Raw genomic sequence first — 21,949 nt, forward strand, 5'->3', positions numbered from 1 at the left:
TCCATAAAAACTCCCTAACCATTTTATTCAAACCTCGAAAAAAAAATTATCAAGTAAATACAGAATAGATTGAAACAAATATTGTATACGCAGAAAGATATTCATCTTAATTGTATTTATCCTACCCATTAAATTAATAGGTAAATCTTTCCATTTGATCAAATCAGTTTTAATTTTTTTCATTAACAGAACATAATTTAATTTATATAAAGATTGATAATTAACATTCAAAATTATACCCAAATATTTAATTCTATCTATCCATTTCAAATTAATAATATTCTTATAAGCTGAATTAACTTTATATCCAGAAAGACATCGATATTGTGTTTAACACTTCTTCAAGTGCAAAAGTGACTGAGCTGGGTTTATTAAATACAGCAATACACCAGCAGCAAATAAATTAATTTTATACTCCTCATCTAAAACTTTCGTACCTTGTATCTGTGTATTTTGTCTTATCAATTGTGCTAAATGTTCAATCACTAACGCAAAGAAAGCCGGTGAAAAAGGACAACCTTGACGAGTTGATCGAGATAGCTTAAAGGGTTCCCAAATCAAACCATTCGTCAATATTCTAGCTACCGGTTTACTATATAGAGCCCTAATCCAACCAATAAAAAAAGAACCAAACTTGAATTTCTCCAAAACTTTAAACAAAAAGTTCCATTCAACTCTATCAAATGCCTTTTCTGCATCTAGAGATATCACCATCGGATGATCTGAAGATTGTCGAAATTGATTAATCAAACTAATCACGCGTAAAATGTTATCTGAAGCATATCTATTCTTTATAAAACTTGTTTAATCCATATGAATCAACTTAGGTAAAAATTTAGCCAATCTATTCTCTAATATTTTAGCTATTACTTTATAATCTACATTTAACAACTAAATTGGTCTATATGAAGATACCTTGAAAGGATCTCTATTTTTTTTTGGAATTACTGTAATTAAAGCACTAGAACAAGACTCAGGTAATTCATAATGTTCTCCAACTTGACGTAATACATCCCCAAACACTGTAGATAAATCATTATAAAAAATATTATAAAATTCAACCGAAAATCTATCATCACCAGACGATTTACCGTTCGGCAATTCCAGCATAGCCATTTTAATTTCCGAATCAGTAAATGGTTCTTCTAACTCCTGTATAAAAAAAAGATCAATCGATCCAGTTTCTTGTTTTCCTTTTAACTTTTTATAAAATGAGTAAAATTCATCATTAATCTCACGAGGTTTATAAGTAATAAAGGAATTCCGTCTAACACATTAATAGTCCTCGAAATCTGTTCTTTCTTTTATTGCCGTACCTTTGCTTCGTCCTATTAATCACACATTCGAATTGATAAGATTGCAAAGTATTATATTCCAATTTCAACCTAGATAATTCTATTTTCTGATCTTCTGTAGCATCTTTCTGAAATTCCTTTTCTAACTCATCAATCTGTTTCTCTAATTCAAAACTCTGATTTAATTGATTCTTCTTTATTTTAGAAGTATAACTAATTATTTGTCCTCTCAAATAGGCTTTCATAGCATCCCATAATACAAACTTACTTTGAACAGAATTAGAATTTTATTTAAAAAAAAATAATTTGTTTTTTCAAAAAATCAATAAATTCCATATTTTTTAACAACATTGTATTAAACCTCCAACGATAAATCACTTGAACTTTCTCAGAAGTTATATATGTAAAATATAACAAAGAATGATCTGAAATCACCCTACTTTTATATTCCGCTTATTGTATTTCCCTTGTAAATGTGCCGATACTAAAAAGAAGTCAATCCTTGAAAACGATTCATGTCTAGATGCATAAAAAGAGAAATCTTTCTCTGTCAGATTAAGACGTATCCAAATATCTACTAAATTAAGATCCTACATCAATGCTTGAACCTGAACTGCCATCTTGGATTTCTTAAATTTCTTCGGAGATTTATCTAATAAAGGTTCAAAAACACAATTAAAATCACCACCAACTAAAATATTACCATTAGCCTGACCCTAGCATAAAAATGCATCTGAAATAAATATTTCATCATCTGCATTTAGGGCATAAATATTATGTAAAGTCCAAAATTCACTAAAAATCTTACAATTCAATTTAAGAATACATCCTGCCTTTTCCTCCATTGATTGTAATTCAAAAGATAATTTTTTATGTATCAAAGTTGCTACACCTTTAACCCTAGAATTAAATGAGAAAAAATATATATGCCCAACCCAGTCCCTCTTTAATTTCATACTTTCCTTCACTTTGAAATGTGTTTCTTGTAAAAAAAGCAATATCAATTTTCATTTTCTTAATAGATGCCAAATCTCGCTTACGCTTAATCGGACTGTTTAATCCTTGAACATTAAAAGTAGCAAACCTCAACTTTGACATATCTACTGTTGTTACTAAATACCAAGAACATCTTTATATGAAAACTCAAATCAACGTACATATGCCCACCAATAAGAGAAAAAAAATCACAAATTAAAAATTAACTAAAATGAAAATAAAAAAAATAATAAAGAAAAAAAAGAAAATACCCTCACCAAAAAAAACTACCAAAAGATAGTAATCCCCTAAGCAAAATTTGGGTGTGGGTCACCCACCAATGGCTGATGACTAGTAAAGAACTTAGAGCAAATCTCTCCCTCCCCAGCAATAACATCAAAATATCATAATAACAAAAAAACTTTGTCCTCTTATATCTGGCAATGAATCAGCAAAAATCATTGCTTCATGATCATTTTCAAAAAACCAAAATTGATAGTCTCCATAAAACACCTTCAACACTGCAGGGTAACAAAAGTAGACTTATAACCTTTATGCCACAAAACTTATTTAACTGGATTAAATCGATATCAACGTTGAATGACCTCTTGACTCAAATCAGGGTAAAAGAAAACTCTGCTATTCTGAATCAATAACGGAGCTTGTCGTTGTCTCGCATTCTGCATTGCAAGTTGAAGTATTGCTTCTCTGTCCAAATAATTCAATAGACAATAGACAATAGACAATAGGAGCTGGAGTAGGCCCTTCGGCCCGTCGAGCCAGCACCGCCATTTTACAGATCATGGCTGATCACTACCATCAGTACCCCTTTCCAGCCTTATCCCCATTACCCTTTTGCCCACTAGAGTCTTATCTAACTCTCTTTTGAACATAATCAGCGAATTCCACAATTCAAACATTGAATTATTACCAGTCATGGTGGTTGACCAGCTGAGGGTGTTCTTCTTAGAGCTCTATGGGCTCTTTCCTGTACCAATCCCCCAGAAAAAAAATCTTGCCCTAATACTTGTGGGATCCAATCTTTAAAGAAACGAAGAGGATGTTGTCCTTCTATACCTTCTGGCAAACCAACAATTTTCACATTATTCCTTCTGCTTTGATTCTCCAAGTAGTCTATTTTCCTCTCTAACTCCTTCTCACCTTCTCCCAATTCTATGACTGATTTTTCAACCTTCAGCACTTTTTCTGTGTTAGAAGCCACTTGTTGTTTACAGACCAAAAAAGCAGTCTGAATTTTTAAAAAATTCTTCATAAGATGCACCCACATGTGTCTTAACCATATTTAATTCTGAACTTATACCAGCAGTCATTTGAGCCATTTCATTCATTTGAGATGTCAAAGGCTTAATAACAGGTTGAACAACATCATTTAATTCCATACACTGTAGGTCGGAAAAGCTCAGCCCTACTCTCTCTGATGTAGTGACAGAACAAGGTAACTGCAGCTTCTGCTGCAACTCAACAGAAGGCATTTTAAAAGTTTTACTGCGGGTCTGGACTCCCAGTGATGACACTCCGACTTCCTCAGGGAGTCGCCGCTGGTGTCCCCCCACATCTCGTTATTTTTTCATGAAATCACGAAGAAAAGCAATTTCTTCAGATTAAAGTGCATTTCCAACAATGGAGTCATCTTCCTGTGTGCTCCCTCTGTTGAAATCAAAAGGCTTTCCAATTCAGGGTCCACTTTTTGGGAACACACACCTTCTTCCAGAGAACAAGTAATTCCAGTGCCATCCTTCACTTGGTGAGTAATAGACATTTTTTTTTCAACTCCCACAGGCAGTCTTTGAGGTTTAGACACTGAAGAGATTAAGCCTGAGGTTGTATCAAGTCGTCCAGGCCCCAAATCTTCAGCACTTCGAAAATGTAACTTCTTCTGCACTTGAGGTTTAATATTTTTACCATTAGTGGCCATAATAATTCCTTGATACTTTAAACTAAAATTTAAAAAGTTTAAATTTGAAAACAAAGTTAAAAAACAGGTACTTAAAAGTCTGGCCAGAGAGGTCGAGATTACACATCTAGACTCTACGCCATCTTGCCACGCCCCCCCAAAAAAGCTTTAACTTGATAGTAACAAAAAAAAGGTATTATATGGGACATTAATTTTTTCCTTCATTCATAATAAATTCACCTGCTTCAAAACAATCTTCTATTCTTTTTATTCCCATTTGACTCCATCCTTAAAAATGTATTATTCATAGAAAAAGGGTCTATATTAATATAAATGTGTCCTATGAGAAATTAAACCCTTTCCTCCTATTTCATAATCTACTTTATTCCATAATTCAATCAAATGTTTTGAAAAAGATGTATCTCTAATTCCTATTAATAATTTAGAATTCAATTTATAAATTAAATCCTGTATATAATCTTCACCTATTTTACTCAATTCTGTTTTAGCCCAAGTTAAAGTTTTCTCTAAATCAAACATTCCATTAATAAATTTCATTTGCGTTGCTTTATAATAATTCTTAGAATGAGGAAGTTGTATGCCTCCTAATTGAAACCTCCAAGTTAATTTCTCTAAACATAAAAAAAAAATTTCTTACACTTGAATTTAAATCCTTAATTTTTTTTTGAGGTATAGCACAAGGTATAGCACAACTGAAAAAAGATATTGAACCCTTTGAAAAATATTCATTTTAATACAATTTACCCATTAAATCATTCCATTTATTTAATTCATCCTTAATTTTACTAAATAAATGTAAATAATTCAATTTATATAAATTATTTTAAATCACTATCAAATCTTATCCCCAAATATTTGATTCCATTATCTGACCATCTCAATTGAGGAAATTGTTTATATTGAGAATAATCTCCATTAACTAAGGGCATAATTTAACTTTTATCCCAATTAATTTTATAACATGATATTTCACCATATTCTCTCAATCTTGCATACAAAGAACACAATGAATTTGTAGCATCTGAAATATAAATCAAAACATCATCAGCAAATAAATTAATCTTCCTCTGCACTAATTTTAATACTTTTAATACAAATATCCAGTCTTATTAATTCTGCTAATGGTTCAATAGCTAAAATGTAGCACCAGCTACAAACTCTGAAACATGCAACAGGAGGCTGAGGGTTTTCAGTTCAACTGATTTATTTGAACTTCACGCGCGCCTTTTAAGGGGAGTGTGAGCTCCGCCCTGAGCCACGAGGCACTGAGATACCCCCACTGGTGCCATCTTCCCTCGGCTGCCCCGCTAGTGCAGCGATACAGCGGGGTCCAGTTCACCACGAGAGATGTGCGCTACCACAAAAACAAATAAAGCTGGAAGCAATGGACATCCTTGTCTAGTTGATCTAGAGAATGAAAAAGCCGAAGAAATGTGTCCATTTGTTACAACCTTGGCAGAAATATTTTTATATAATATTTTAATCTAAGTAATAAATAAGAATCCAAAACCAAATTTTTCTAAAACCTCAAATAAATAATAAATTTTAACATATAAAAAGCCTTCTCAGCATTGAAAGCTAATGCCACCACCAATTCCCCTTTCTTTTGAGAAGTATTATTAAACTGATCAATCTAACAATATTATCTGCAGCATGCCTTCCTTTAAGAACCTCAGACTGTATGGGTTCCATATTTTCAAAACAAAATTATATTTATTATGCAAATTATCAGTTATTTTCTCATTTTGGTAAGAAGAATCAGAATAGGACATATGTGGTAAATGGGAGAGCATTGAGGAATACAGAAGAGCAGAAAGATTTAGGAGTAACGGTACATCGTTCCCTGAAGGTAGAAACTCACGTGAATAGGGTGGTGAAGAAGGCTTTTAGTATGCTGGCCTTTATCAATCATTGCATGGAATATAGGAGTTGGGAGGTGATGTTGAGATTGTATAAGACGTTGGTGCGGCCTAATTTGGAGTTCTGTGTGCAGTTCTGGTCGCCTAATTATAGGAAGGATATAAACAGAGTGGAGAGAGTGCAGAGAAGGTTTACCAGAATGTTGCCTGGGTTTAAGCATCTGGAGTATGGGGAGAGATTGGACAGATTGGGTCTTTATTCTTTGGAGCGTAGAAGGTTGAGAGGGGATTTGATAGAAGTATTTAAGATTATGAAAGGGATAGACAGAATGGATGTGGATAGACTATTTCCGTTAAGAGGAGGAAAGTTTAAAACAAGAGGACATGAGTTAAGAATTAAGGGGCAGAGGTTTAGAGGTAACATGAGGGGGAAATTCTTTACTCAGAGAGTGGTAGCTGTGTGGAATGATCTTCCGGGAGAAATAGTGGCGGCGGAGTCAATTGTATTATTTAAGAAAAGGTTGGACAGGTATATGGATGAGAAGAAGATGGAGGGTTATGGGCATTGTGCAGGGAGGTGGGACTAGAAAGGGGTGTTTGGTTCGGTGCGGAATAGAAGGGCCTAATGGCCTGTTTCCGTGCTGTAATTGTTATGTTATGTTAAAGTGGAATACAAGAACGCAATTCAGCAACCATCTCTCCATTGTTAAATATGTATTTGATTTCCAAGTAAAGGCAATGCACTTTCTAAAAACTGCTCAAGCTCAACGTAAAAATTCAATTAGATTTGTAGTTAATTTTAATCTAAGACTAGTTATTTTAAAACCATCCAACAAAAATAACACTAGATCTAGTGGGAGTTTTACCTTTCATATTTTCTCTAATTTTTTTTACCTCTAACCAAAAAGGTTTTACTAGGTCACTCCCAAGTAGAATGAATTATACCAGGTAAATTAATTAGCCAATCTATTTGCTAAAACTTCAGCTATGATATTATCCTCAACATTTAATAATAATATTGGTCTAAATCTGTTTTTAATGGATCCCTCTCTTTCTTAGGTATAACTGTTATAATCACATTCAAAAAAGATTTTGCCTGCTTCAATACTTCCATAAAAGGAGGTATTAATATCTTTATTTTTTAATATAAAATTCTGGCAGAAAACCATCCTCTCTGGGAGATTTACCAGTTTGTAAAGAATTAAGACCATTAATGATTTCCTTCACTGTGAATGGTGCATCTAAAACTTTTTAATCTTGGCAATTTAAAGAGGGTAAATTAATCTTAGACAAACATTTCTGAATCTTACCCTCATCATTATCAGATTGAGATGTATACAAATGAAAATAAAAATCTTTTAAAGAATCATTTATTTCTTGAGTAACTTTTTCTGAATTCCTTTTAATAGCATTATTAGTTTTTGAAGTTTGTTCATCTTTTAATTGCCAAGCTAAAACTTTGTGCCCTTCCTCCCAATTCATTGTTCATTTATTTCAATTAATTTTTCAACCCAATAAATCTGCATAAAATCATAACCTAATTTCTTCTTCTTTCTTTATTTTTTCCACTTCAGATATTTAAAAAAAATCTTTTTCCAAATTCTCTATTTCTTTTTCCAATTTATCTAAATCCTAAACATTTTTTTTTAATTTTAACTATATAAGTTATTATTTGACCTCTTAAACAAGCCTTCAAAGCATCCAATAAAATAAATGTATCATACATTGAATCAGAATATAAAATTACAAAAATCTACTTCTTTCAATAATGAAGAATTAAATCTCCATCTATATGACATTTTTTTTTCCTTTTCAGAAATTATACCTGATTTCAAAATGGCGAATGATCTGATAAAAAAACTAGCTTTATATTCTGCTAGTATAATTCTTCCTTGTAAATATGCTGACATTAAAAACATATCTATTCTTGAATAAGAATCATGTCTATAAGAAAAAAGGAATAGTCGTTTTCTTTTGGATTTAACTTTCGCCAAATAGCGACCAAATTCAAATCTTTCATCAAAGTCAAAATTATTTTAGCAGCTTTAGTCCTAATAACTGATTTTTGTGACTTATCCAAAATTGGATCTAAACAACAATTAAAGTCTCCTCCAATTATAATATTTTCATATGTTTCAGCAAGGTACACAAAAGTATCACTAATAAATTTTTCATCATCTACATAAATACACATAAGTATCCACATTTCTGAATAAATTTGACAATGTACTGAAACAAATTTCCCAGTGGGATATGTAACCACAGATTGTATCTTAACAGAAGGTTTCTTATTAATCAAAATACCAACTCCTCTAGTTTTAGAATTAAGCAAAGAAGCTACCACTTGACCTACCCATTCCCTTTTTAATTTTTGATGTTCTTTTTCAGTTAAATGTGTTTCCTGTAAAAAAAGCAATATCAACCCTTGATTTTTTAATATAAGACAATACCCTCTTCCTTTCAATTTGGTTAATTAGCCCATTTATATTAAAAGATACAAAATTTAATACATCATGACCTGTCATATTCAAATCTAAATATTAAAAAACTCTCGCCACATCTCCAAGAAAAGGAAAAAAAGCCTGTAAAGAAAAACCCCAACGAAACTAAAAAAAAATCCTGGTTTAAAAAAAATACTAATTCCCTCTACTGTGCAGGAAGTGGCCTTTGCCACAAAGTGGCATGTGACTACGGAAGGAGAAGACAAAATGTGCCCCCCCCCCCACCCCAGACATATTCACACACAACTTCAATTATAATTAATTCAGGTATAAACAGCTTTTTCGAGATCTTTATTCACTTGATCATCATCAATCTTCACCAGTTCTTGATGATTTGAGAACTGTTGCACATCCTGAGCCTTCTGATCTTGGTAAAACAAAAGCTGTTGAGCAGATTGAACAAAACTTACAGTTTGATCTTGTTTAAGATTTGGTAAAGAAAAAGCAAATCTCAAAGCCTCTTCTTCATCATCAAAAAATGTGATTGATTTTCTCCAAAGAACACTTTAAGTATAGCTAGGTAACAAAAATAAACTTGTATCCTTAATTCCATAAAACAGATTTTGCAGGATTAAATTCTTTTCTTCTTTTAACTATTGACATACTTAAATCCACATTGAAAAAAAACTGTTATTTACCACTATTTTGTTTTCGAGCATTCTGAACCGCCAATCTTAATATAATTTCTGTATCTTGATAGTGTATAGACATCTTATCAAAATCAGACATGGCACTTGACCCGGAAATAGTTTCTTTCTATTTGTTCTGTGTGCTCTATCCAATTCTAATCCATTCAGAAAATATTTGTGACCCATAATTTCTGGAATCAATTTTTTTTTTAATTGTACTAAATCAAAATCCTCAGGTACCCCAACAATCTTAACATTATTTCTGTGACTATGATTCTCCAGTACATCAATTTTTTTGTAAAAGTTTCTTTCTTTATACCTCCCAAGCCATAAAAGAATTTTCCATTTTATTAACTGTATCCTTGCATTGTTCCACTTCATCGTGATAATTCTGAATATTAGCTTCAATTTTCTGGATTTTAACGCTGGATATAAACTTTCTCCACAATTTCTGCTTATTTCGCCATTTCTTGCTTAATAACTTTGATTTCACCTTTCAAATATTGAAATTGCATTTTAGAATAGTTTTTTAGAAGACCCAAACTGAATCAATATGTCTAACTAAATTCCCTACTTGACTCAATTAAAGTTTTCAAAGCTTTAAATTCCTCACTCTGAAACTTAATTTCAGGGTGTTCAAACTTTATATCTTGCATTCCTTGAAAAAATTGGGTTTGTTCTTCTTCCACTCTCTCTTCCTCTTCCTCTGAAGATAAAACAGGTCCAACCTTTGAATAGGATCACTGCTGAAAACGAGTCTAACTAGCAATGCTAGCAGACCCAGATTCAATTGGCTGTATAAGTGCCCATGTAGATACCGATTGATCAGTTGTGCATATGTGTGGACTTGCACTTGTGCAATTTTTCCTGCGCAGATTATAGTTCAACAGTCTTCTTCTGGACTCCTCAGAGAGAGTGGAACTTGATCCAAAGGCTGAATCGTCACGGTAGGCCCAACTTCTGCAGTTATACTCATATCTTTAGTAGTCATTTTCATAGCTATTTGAGTCTTTGTCTTCTTTGTAGCCATGGTGTATCAGTTCAGATTGATCTCAAAGTTCTTCATTTTTTTAAAAAAGTTTTTAAAATTTGGGTTTTGATTATTTTATGCTTGGAAAGCCAGCCTACTTACACCATCAATGCACACCTCCCAAAATAACTTTTAACTTTATTTTTCCTTTCTTTCCTTTATTTCTCTTTCTTTTGGGTTGGGTGTTTTTTTTTGTTTTTGTTTGATGTTATGTTTTACTACACTATTATGTTATGAGCCCAGAGGACCCCAAAACCCAGCAACCCAGATATTCACCAAGACAAATGGTTACTTAAAACAGAAGTTGTTTTTGATTATCTTTAAGCATGAAAACTGGATCAAATTACTATCCCAGCTGCTACTACTGAACTGAATTTTCTCTCTCTCTCTCTCTCAGAGAAAAAAAACCTGTTTTACTCTCACTGCTTGCAAAACCACATGACCCTCTTAGAACAACAAGCTCTACTCAGACAGACTGCAGCTCTGAATCTAATCCTCCAAGTTCTTTCATCAGTTGCTTTTCAAAACAACAATACATTAGTGAAGTCCCTTGGACAATCCCCAAAGCTTATGCAAAAATATTCAGAGCCGGCCTTACCAGCTTCAGCAGAGCTCCAATATTTTAAATGAGATCTGTTTTGAAGTGTTTATGTGTGACCTACACTAACAAACCTGCCACAATTTATCTCCCAAAAATCATATCTATATACAATAAAAAAACACAACATATTCTGTCACAATTACTAATATTGTTAGTCTTTTGAATATGTTCATATTTGAATGTTTTTCTATATTTTAAATGTATTGCACATTGCATAATTGTATTGTACAATTGTTTACATATTAAATTCCAATAAAAATATTTTGAAAAGAAAACCTCCCAATCCTTGGATGAACCCTCCTTTATCCCTCTCTTTCTTGCATTTTCCCTCCAACTAATTTGCTTTATCCTTTGCCATTTCTTCAAACCTTCTCCTATCTGTTTCTTCCACTTTTTTTTCTGTGTCCCTTTCCCATAATAATTGTTCTGCTTTCTCTATCTCCCTTACACTCCAGGAACCACCAACCAGCTATCCCTCATCGTCTAATCTCTTTGTTAATACAGCTGACAATTGTCGGTATTCTTTCTGCTATTTCAGTTGCAAATAACATACCTGTTACACTGGGAATCCTCCATTACTCTTGTCCAATGCCAGGCCCATAATTTAACTTTATCAATACTAAGTCAATACTGCCTCAGTCCAAATTAAAATTTATCCCAGCTGTCAGTCATTACCCTAACACTTGCTAGTCCTGTATTGCTGCAGGCGTAATCTTTACTTTATCCCAGCAATTATGGCTGCTGCCCTAATTAAAAATTTCCCTATTCCCATGTGTATCCTCTGCATTCTCTTTAGGCTCTTTGTTGATCTTGGCAGGGAGTCGGGTCTACCTTGGATAAGGGACCTCAATGCTCTCAGAAGCTGGGGGAGGAGTCAGATTCATGGAATCTGAAGATGCCTTTGATTTTTTTCCCTCCAGCTTCTTGAACTCCGTATGCCACTTACTCAGTCCAACATGTGCCGATGGTCCCAGCAAGATCTTGCTGACTATGCCATTGTTAAAGTCAACCCGTGCTGTATCTCTGCTTGGAAAACAACAGCAGAACAAATGAGCAACATGAACAACCTTTATGGCATATTGCTAGCAGGGTGGAAACCATAAAGGAGGAATAGCTGTTGCTACTCATTTCTTTCTACTATGCCCACTCAATTAATACAGAGTTTCGTTCACTTTAAATGGTCTTGTCAACGTCAACATCAGACCCCACGTGCAGCTGGGGCTTGGCTTGGAACATTCCACAGTTACTTTTTGACAAGCCTCTCACAGTATCTTCTTGTAGTTTTGATCACATGATGTCTGGCCACTTTCCTTTGTCTGTTAATGCAAACATACTTAGCAGGGCTTGGGCTCAGAAAGGTCAGACTCAGGGTCGGAGGAGACAGTGAGTCAGTGCCTGGTGTTGGGTGAGAGGAGGAGGAGCCAAGAGACAGCATCAGAGGGTGAGTATAATAAATAGCTGGACTTACCGGGGCTTGGGCTCAGAAAGGTCAGACTCGGGGTCGGAGGAGGTAGTGAGTCAGTGCCTGGTGTCAGGTGAGAGGAGGAGGAGCCAAGAGACAGCATCAGAGGGTGAGTAAAATAAATAGCTGGACTTACCGGGGCTTGGGCTCAGAAAGGTCAGACTCGGAGTCGGAGGAGACAGTGAGTCAGTGCCTGGTGTCGGGTGAGAGGAGGAGCCGGGAGTTAATTGGGGTTAATTGGTAAGGGCTAATAAAAGGAGTAGAAAGGGAGGGAGCGGCCAGTGAGGAGCGGCGCAGTGAGTGAGTGGCCCAGTGAAAGAGTGGGGTCTTAGGACTTAGGCTTGAGGGACTTCGGCGAGAAGGAGCTACTTGTGTGGGAAGGGTATTTTATTAAGAAAGGAGGAAATGGACTCAGTTGGGGTAGTTAAATGCTCCAATTGTTGGATGTGGGAAATCAGAGACAGCACAGCTGGCTGTTTCTGATGACTACACCTGCAAAAGGTGCATCCAATTGCATATAATGAGTGACCGTGTTAAGGAGCTTGAGCTACAGTTGGATGAACTGAGGATCATAAGGGAAGCGGAGGCAGTGATAGAGAGGAGACAGTCACCCCTAGAAGGCAGGAGTCAGGGAATTGTGTGACTGTGAGGAAAGGAGGGAGAGTGCCAGTGCAGAGTACCCCTGTGGAAGTGCCACTCAGCAATATGTATTCTGCATTGGATACTGCTGCGGGGAACAGCCTATCAGGGACGAGTCGTAGGGGTCAGGTCTCTGGCACGGGGGCTGTCCCTGAGGTTCAGAAGGGAAGGAGGGATAAGAACAGGATACTTGTAGTTGGGGACTCGTTAGTCAGAGGGACAGATAGAAGGTTTGTGGGACGAGATGGGGGATCCAGGTTGGTATGTTGCCTCCCTGGTGCCAGGGTCAGGGATATCTCTGATCGAGTACATAGCATTCTGCAAGGGGAAGGAGAACAGCCAGAAGTCGTGGTCCATGTGGGGACCAATGACTTAGCTAGAAGTGGGGATGAGGTCCTGAAACAGGATTATGTGGAATTAGGTAGGAAGTTAAAAAACAGGACCTCCAAGGTAGTAATCTCTGGATTGCTGCTGGTGCCACGCGCTAGTGAGGGTAGAAATAGGAGGATGTGGAGGATGAATGCGTGGCTAAAGAGATGGTGCAGGGGGCAGGGGATAAGATTTCTGGATCATTGGGATCTCTTCTGGGGAAGGTCGGACCTGTACAAAAGGGACAGACTCCACTTGAACTGGAGGGGGACCAATGTGCTGGCAAGCAGATTTGCTAGAGCTGTGGGGGAAGGTTTAAACTAGTTTGGCAGGGGGGTGGGGAACAGAGTGTGAGAGCATTGTCAAGGGAGCATGGCCACCTAGATAAGAATAAAAACGATAACAAAGGTAGGATGGAGATTAGGGTAGAAGGTAGAAAAGAGAATGTATGTGAGGGTCATTCTTTGAAATGCATATATTTGAATGCAAGAAGCATAGTGAACAAGGTAGATGAACTTAGAGCATGGAGAGATACTTGGGGTCACGATATTGTGGCAATTAGTGAGACCTGGCTACAAGAGGGGCAGGACTGGCAACTTAATGTTCCAGGATACATTTGTTTTAGATGTGATAGATCAGGGGGTAAAAAAGGGGGAGGAGTTGCTCTGCTAGTTAAGGAGGACATTACTGCCGTGAGGTGGCAAGATGGTCTGGAGGGATCGTCCAGTGAGGATGTTTGGGTGGAATTGAGGGGTGAAGGAGACATGAGGGTGCTAATAGGGGTGTATTACAGACCACCAAATGGGTCAAGAAAACGAGAGGAACAAATGTGTAGAGAGATATGTGTGAGAATCATAAGGTAGTGATCATGGGAGATTTTAACTTCCCTCATTTTGATTGGGATACCCATACAGTTAGAGGGCTGGATAGGCTAGAGTTCGTTAAATGTGTTCAAGATTGTTTTCCGAATCAATTAGTAGAAGAACCGACTCGGGACAGTGTAATACTGGATCTCCTGTTAGGGAACGAGCTAGGTCAGGTATCAGACATTAATGTTGGAGATCCAATTGGGTCTAGTGATCATAATTCTGTTAGTTTTAAGGTAGTTTTAGGGAAGAGCAAGGAGGGGCCTAAAGTTGAGGTTCTGGATTGGAGAAGAGCAAATTTTGAAGGAATAAGAAGGGATTTGGGGAGTATTGAGTGGGACAGGATATTTTCAGGTGAGGGTATAAATAAAAAATGGAGGATATTCAAAAAAAGAAATTTTGAGGGTACAGAGTAGTTATGTCCCAGTGAGGATCAAAGGAAAGGTTGGAAGTCATAGGGAGGCTTGGTTGTCGAGGAATATTGGAAATTTGGTTAGGAGAAAAAGGGAGGTGTACAAGAGGTATAAAGAACAGGGAGCTGACAATTTGAAGAAGGACTACAAGGAGTGTAGAAGGAATCTTAAGAAAGAAATTAGAAAGGCCAAAAAAAGGCATGAAGAGGCTTTGGCAGACAGAGTAAAAATAAATCCAAAGGGTTTCTATAAGTACATTAAAAGTAAAAGATTAGTGAGAGATAAAATTGGACCCCTTGTAGATAATGAGGGTAGGTTGAGTGAGAATTCAGAGGAAATGGGGGAAATTTTGAATGATTTATTTGCCTCGGTATTCACTAGGGAAAAAAATATTGAACCAGTTGAGGAAAAGAAAAATAGTGGGGAGGTAATGAAGCATATAAGGATAACCGAGGAGGTAGTGATGGCTGTGTTGATAAAGATAAAGGTGGATAAATCTCCGGGACTGGACAAAATATTCCCAAGGCCACTCAGGGAGGCTAGTGGACAGATAGTGGGGCCATTAACAGAGATATTTAGGATGTCATTGGCCACGGGGGTAGTGCCAAAAGATTGGAGGGTGGCGCATGTGGTTCCGCTGTTTAAAAAAGAGTCTAAATATAAACCTGGGAATTATAGGCCCATGAGTCTGACATCTGTGGTGGGCAAGTTGATGGAAAGTGTTCTGATGGATGGTATTTACAAATATTTGGAGGTACAGTGATTGCTAGGGAGTAATCAGCATGGTTTTGTCAGGGGTAGATCATGCTTGACAAACCTGATTGAGTTTTTCGAGGGGGTTACAAAAAAGTTTGATGAAGGGAAAGCTGTGGATGTTGTCTATTTATACTTTAGTAAAGCTTTTGACAAAGTTCCCCACAGGAGGTTAGGAAAAAAGGTGGAGGCATTAGGTATAAATGAGGAGGTAGAGAAATGAATTCAGCAGTGGTTGGATGGGAGATGTCAGAGAGTAGTGGTAGAAAATTGTTTGTCCAATTGGAGGCCGGTGACTAGTGGAGATCCTCAGGGATCGGTCCTGGGTCCACTATTATTTGTTATATGTATTAACGATCTGGAAGTAGGGGTGGAGAATTGGATAAGCAAGTTTGCGGATGTTACAAAGATTGGTGGTGTTGTGGACAGTGAGGAAGATTACTGTAGATTAAAAGGTGATTTAGGAAGGCTAGAGGTGTGGGCTGAGAAATGGATGATGGAATTTAATACAGATAAGTGTGAGGTGTTACATTTTGGAAAGGCAAATCTAAATAGGTCATATGCATTAAATGGTAGGCTATTGAGATGTGCAGAGCAACAAAGGGATTTAAGAGTTGTGGTAAATAGTACCCTCAAGGCTGATACTCAGGTAGATGGTGTGGTGAAGAAGGCATTTTGAATGTTGGCCCTCATAAATTGGAGTATTGAATTCAAGAGTAGGAAGGTTATGATGAAATTGTACAAGGCCAAATTTGGAGTACTGTGTACAGTTTTGGTCACCAAATTATAGGAAAGATATAAACAAAATAGAGAGAGTGCAGAGAAGGTTCTCGAGAATGTTGACAGGATTTCAAGGTTTGAGTAACAGGGAAAGGTTGTGCAGACTGGGGCTTTTTTCTCTGGAGCGTAGAAGATTGAGAGGGGACTTGATAGAGGTGTTTAAGATTTTAAAAGGGACAGACAGAGTAAACGTGGATAGGCTTTTTCAATTAAGAGTGGGGGAGATTCAAACTAGAGGGCATGGTTTAAGATTGAAGGAGGAAAATTATAAGGGGAACATGAGGGGAAATTTCTTTACGCAAAGGGTGGTAGTGATGTGGAATGAGCTTCCGACAGACATGGTCGAGGCGGGATCATTGGTTACATTTAAGGAAAGACTGGATAGTTACATGGATAGGAGGGGACTGGAGGGGTATGGACCGGGTGCTGGTCAGTGGGACTAGGAGGGTGGGGATTTGTTATGGCATGGACTAGAAGGGCCGAACTGGCCTGTTCTGTGCTGTATGGTTAGTTTATTTTCTACACAGAAACCCCTTCACAGCCATATTTTCCTTCCCTCCCCTTCTGCATCAATAATCTGGATGATAAAGTGGTAATTTGGGTCAGCAAGTTTGCAAATGACACTAAAGTTGGAGGTGTTGTTGACAGCAAAGAATATTTTCAAAGCTTGCAGAGGAATCTGGACCAGCTGGAGTAATGGGCTGAAAAACAGCAGATGTAATTTAATGCAGACAGTTTTGAGGTGTTGCATTTTTGAAGGAGAAACCAAGAAAGGACATACATGGTAAATGGTCGGGCACTGAGGAGTGCAGTAGAACAGAGGGACCTGGGAATAAATACAGAATTCCCTGAAAGTGGAGTCATAGGTAGATAGGGTTGTAAGGAGATTTTTTGGTATATGAACTGGGTACAGGCCAGTGGGACTAGGCACAAAAATGGCTTGGCAAATACTAGAAGGGAAGAAGGAGCCTGTTTCTGTACTGTCCTGTTCTATGGTTCTGTGGAAGTAGTAGACGGATCGTATTCTGCCTGGAGGTCAGTGACTCGTGGAGTTCCACAGTTGATTTGTTTTCGGAACCTTGCTCTTTGTGATTTTTTTTATCAATGACCTGGATAATGAAGTCAAGAGATTGGTCAACAAGTTTGCAGTTGACACCATGATTGGAGGTGTTGTAGCTACTGATAGACGCCAACTTATGATGTAATGACTTACAATATTTCAAAGTTCGATTATCAGAATCCATTTTGAATAAAGGTATGTTGGGATCTACCTGTATCAATCTGGTTGCTTTTCCTTCTCTGAAGGAAATGCTTCCATCCATTCAGCGCACTTAGATAGCTTCCCACCACCACCACCCCCTACCCAAAATGTCGTTATTTTGGTGCTCGAAGAGATGTCAAGGAAACATGCTTTGTTGTAAAAAGGTGATTTGAACGTATGCACAGATTGCCATCACAAGGGAGGGAACTCTGCTGCCCATAGTTACAAGGCCCCATCTTGGAAGGCTGATGTCCCCGCTCCCTCCGGGAGGTCGATGTACCCACTCCTGAAGGGAGGCTCCCGACAGGAGTGGTGACTTTGGCCTCCTGGCAGGAGCAGCACAGAAATCTACACATACTGGTTGACCCCGGCTTGCTGTAATTTCACCTTATGTTGTGAGTCGTGGAACCAAACCCCATTGTAAGTCGGTGTCTACCTGTAGTGTGGAAAGTTGTCATTGGTTACAAGGTTGTCATAGACAGGATGCAGAGTTCCTGAAGATAGTGGTTTGAGTCTTGTGGATCTCTTTCCTGATGGATTATTTTAAAATTTGGATTATAGTTTGCAATTTTGGTCACCTAACTACAGGAAAGATATTAACAAAATTGAAAAGTGCAGAGATTTACAAGGATGTTGTTGGGGCTTGAGGAACTGAGTTACAGGGAAAGGTTAAACAGGTCAGGACTTTATTACCCAGAGTGTAGAAGAATGAGGTGTATAAAATGAAGATGAGTAGTTAGAATAAATACAAGATTCTCCAGAAATCCTGTAATGTGAATTCTTCATTCTTTCAAATAAGATCTGTTTTAAAATGTGTGTATGTATGTGACCTACTCTAAATCTTATAAATTCTCCCCAAAATATTAATATTGTTACAATATACATACACACATTTTAAAACAGATCTTATTTGAAAGGCTGAAGAATTCACATTGCAGGATCTCTGGTGTTAATTGAACTGACCTCATAACATGGTTGACCATTGTCTTGCTGGAGTCATGCTATCAGTACCTTTTCTGCAAAGTGCTCATAGAAAGGTCACTCCTGGATTTTGTTTATCTAACAACAGATGGGACCAGAAGAAAGAACTCCTGTTGCTTTGCTCAGGAAGGTGGGGGTTTTGCAAGACATGAGTCACATGCTCTCTTTGGAGTTTAAGTTGAAAAAGAGAGAGAGTTGAGTTAACAGCTCAGTCAGTCAGTCAGTTTGTGGGACACTGACAAGTAACTGAAAAGTGCAATCCAGGAAAAACTGTTTGAAACTGATGAAAGCAAGTTCCAAAGCAGTAGATGGCTGGAAGTGCTATCTGTCTGATGTTTCTCTTGAAATAGAGGAAAGAATAACTCTGTGGTAGCTTGAAGAAAGAATTGACCATCTAGAAGACCCTGATGGGGCAAGTTTCATCAGCGAGACCCTGAGGTGACTAGTGGTGTTGTGGAAATCCTGGAGCAACAAATATCTCTCTCTGCAAACCCTACAAGAACCTTCCTGAGCAGTAAACATTTACCTTTCAAGCACCAACCCTGGTGAATGTTAAATTCTGTGCACAGTATGGTGCTATTTTCATGTTTGTAGTTGATTAAAAATAACTTTTGCTTTGAAAGCCACTTGTCTTAGGGAATCTTTATTGCTGAAGGGTTTTGGGGTCCTTTGGGCTAGTAATAATACTCTGACGATAAATCTGAAATCTGGGGAACTTCTTTACACACAGAGTAGTAGAAGTGTGGAATGAGCTGCCTGCTGAAGTGGTAAATGTGGCCACTATTTTGACATTTCAGAAAAATTTGGATAGGTACATGGAAGGGAAGTTATGGAGGTCTATGGTCTGGGTGAAGGTCAATTGAACCAGGCAGAATAGTAGCTTGTTTCTGCATTCTACTTGGAAGTTGGAATTTTTTTGGAATGAATAACAGGGTTATTCCCACAGGATCTGATATTATTTCTGTTGAGTAATATTAGGACTATAAGACCTAAATTGAAATTAATGTTGTATCAAATTGAATTTGTTCAAATTGCTTTAGCAGTTTCTAGGAAGTGTATAAATTACTTGGAAATCGGATAAAGATTTAGGGATGGAGAGATGGCATGCTGAACTTCGTAACTGCATTCCTCTTGAGAAGATTACTTATAATTTACGAAATAAATATCAGATAGATTGGAAAAAATGCGACCATATTTCCAAAATGTGGGTGTGAATGTTTAATAGTCACTCTGAGGACCCCATCTTTTGGTAACCTCCAGCATCATTATATTAGAAACTTTATGATATTTAGTTTATCCTCTTGATATTCTCCATTTTTTCTCTCTTCCTTTTTCTTTTTGAGGTATGGGGAGGGAGGGAGGGGGGTATTTTGTATACCATATGTATAATTTTTGAAAGTTCATTATTGAAAGAAATGAATTTACTGTTGTTTAAAAATTGCTAAATATTAAAAAAAGACTAGATGGGCCAAATGGCCTGTTTCTGAATAGTTTAGGATGTGTTGAGATTCAGATCATGAAATGCATTAGAGATGGATTCTAGGAACAACACACCATGGACCTGAGATCTTTGCAAATGATCTTTGATAGTTCCATGCATAATTTAGTTGACATTGAGTCAGTGCCTTGTGCAGCATCTCCTGACATAGCTTGTGCTTCCCATTTCTAACAGTGCAGACCCGTAGCCACACCCGCAGAGTAGCGAAGCAGGATCCAACACTTCCACGCCGAGACCTGTGAGTATAGACGATCTGTGATTCGTTGTCCGTGTGTTTCAATGTAAGAATGGAGAAGCAGGTTGTTTGTGTCATACCCTAGAACCACATGTCTATGTCACAGAGTGCGAGTTTCACAGTGAGAATGGAGAATCACAATTTTATATGAGTCCCTAGTGTTGTCAGTGAAGAAACAGGTTTGGTAGGTCTCAAAGGCAAATACTCTAAACAAAGTTTTGATATAGGGAAGGATTTTATTTACAGAAGGCAAGCGTGGGAAAATGGTAACTAACTGATGCAGCACACACACAGACTGGTACATATAATGATCAGGGAAAAATCACTACGATGCCCCACCACCCCTTGACTCAGTGCAGGCACAGCTCTGTGCTACAAGGACACAAATTAAATGCTCCAAACCCTTTCAACAGTGCATGTCTTATCAACAGTTTCTCTAGCACCCTTCCACATTTCTAGGCGAGGATTGAATCAGGGTGGTCCCAAGCTGGCAAAAAGAGAGAACAGCACATGGCACCTTTATAGTGGTGGAGGGACAAGCCCACATGATTTACTGGGGGCCAATGGTTCAGTGACAGGCAAAATAATCCAATTATAATGGCCAATGTCTGGGAAGTCCAGACCAGGTAAATTTGCTTATGGCCAACAGCAATATGTGCACTAATGGGTGGGCCAGAACAAAACCTTGACTGGAAGGCGGTTGCTGTCACATGTCAGCGACAGCCCTTCCAAATAGTCATCTACAAACGATGACACTGTTGGAGCTGGATCTGGCGATGAAGTTGTGGGTCAGTAACATGAACAGGAGCAGGCTGGAGCCCTGATGTGCTCCAGTGCTCAGTGCTCAACAATATGGTACCAATCTAGACAGACTGTGGTCTTTCTGTTATAAAATCCAGGATCCTGTTACAGAGATGGGTGTTGAGGAGTTCCAGTGAGGACAGCTTCTCCACGAGCATCTGGGAGGCGTCGTTCTCCAGGTGGGTCATGACAGAGTGAAGGGACAAGGCTATAGCATCGTCTGTGGAACAATTTCTTCTATAGGTGAATTGAAATTGCTTTAGCATCTCTGGGAGGTATTCTTTGATACATTCCATCATCAGACACTTGAAGCATTTCATAATGGTGGAGGTCAGTGCCACAGGGATACTGGGATGACGATGGCTGTCTTGAACCCTATGGAAACAATGGACTGCTGCATTGAGGTCTTGAAGATGATCGTGAAGACATCCTTCAAATGGACTGTTCAGTCTTTCAATACCCAACCAAATATGTTGTCTGATCCCACCAACTTGTGTGGGTTCACTTTGGACAAGGTTCTCCTCACCTTGGCCATGGCTATGCAGTGGGCCCATTCATCAGGGTGACATGGAACTTTCTTTGGTGTCATCCTGTTCTCATCAAACCATGCATAGAAGATTTATCTGGAAGGGAGGTGTCATAATCCTTAACTTTCAAGATTAATTTGATCCCTTGCCACATACTTCTCGTGTCACTGGTATAGCATAGCTGTGGATTTTCTATGCATTTCCCCACTTTGCCTTCTGGATTGCATAGGAGAGTTCAGCCTGAGTGAACTTAGTGCCATTCTATCCCCTACCCTGAAGGCAGCATCACAGACTCTGAGAAGGGCCTCAACCTCTGTGTCCAACCGTGATTTCTGGTTAGCCCTGGTTGAGAAGCATTTGATCTTGGTTATATCCTCATTGCACCTGCTGATGAGCCAGTCACTGAGCTCGTATCCTCCTCTATGTTTACATGGCCCTTTTAGGTGGCCACCTCCCTGAAGTAACTTGTGTTCATAGTCTCAAAGCAGTCTTGCAGTGTTCTGTGTGTTAGAAATTAAAGTACCTTTAAAGAAATTGC

The 21,949-nt window shown here is 37.8% G+C and overlaps 1 protein-coding gene across 1 annotated transcript in view; it reads left to right on the top strand.

Moving 5' to 3' along the window:
- Positions 1-21,106, top strand: part of uimc1 (ubiquitin interaction motif containing 1) — a 132,498-nt gene extending 111,392 nt beyond the window's left edge. Inside the window, exons 8-9 of the mRNA XM_069899298.1 lie at positions 20,023-20,086; positions 20,983-21,106. Coding sequence (XP_069755399.1) covers positions 20,023-20,052 — 30 coding nt within the window. The 3' untranslated portion in view covers positions 20,053-20,086; positions 20,983-21,106. The remainder of the gene's footprint in view (positions 1-20,022; positions 20,087-20,982) is intronic.
- The last annotated feature ends 843 nt before the right edge of the window (positions 21,107-21,949 follow it).

This window comes from Narcine bancroftii, chromosome 9, assembly GCF_036971445.1.
Source record: "Narcine bancroftii isolate sNarBan1 chromosome 9, sNarBan1.hap1, whole genome shotgun sequence".
NCBI classification, from domain to species: Eukaryota; Metazoa; Chordata; class Chondrichthyes; order Torpediniformes; family Narcinidae; genus Narcine; species Narcine bancroftii.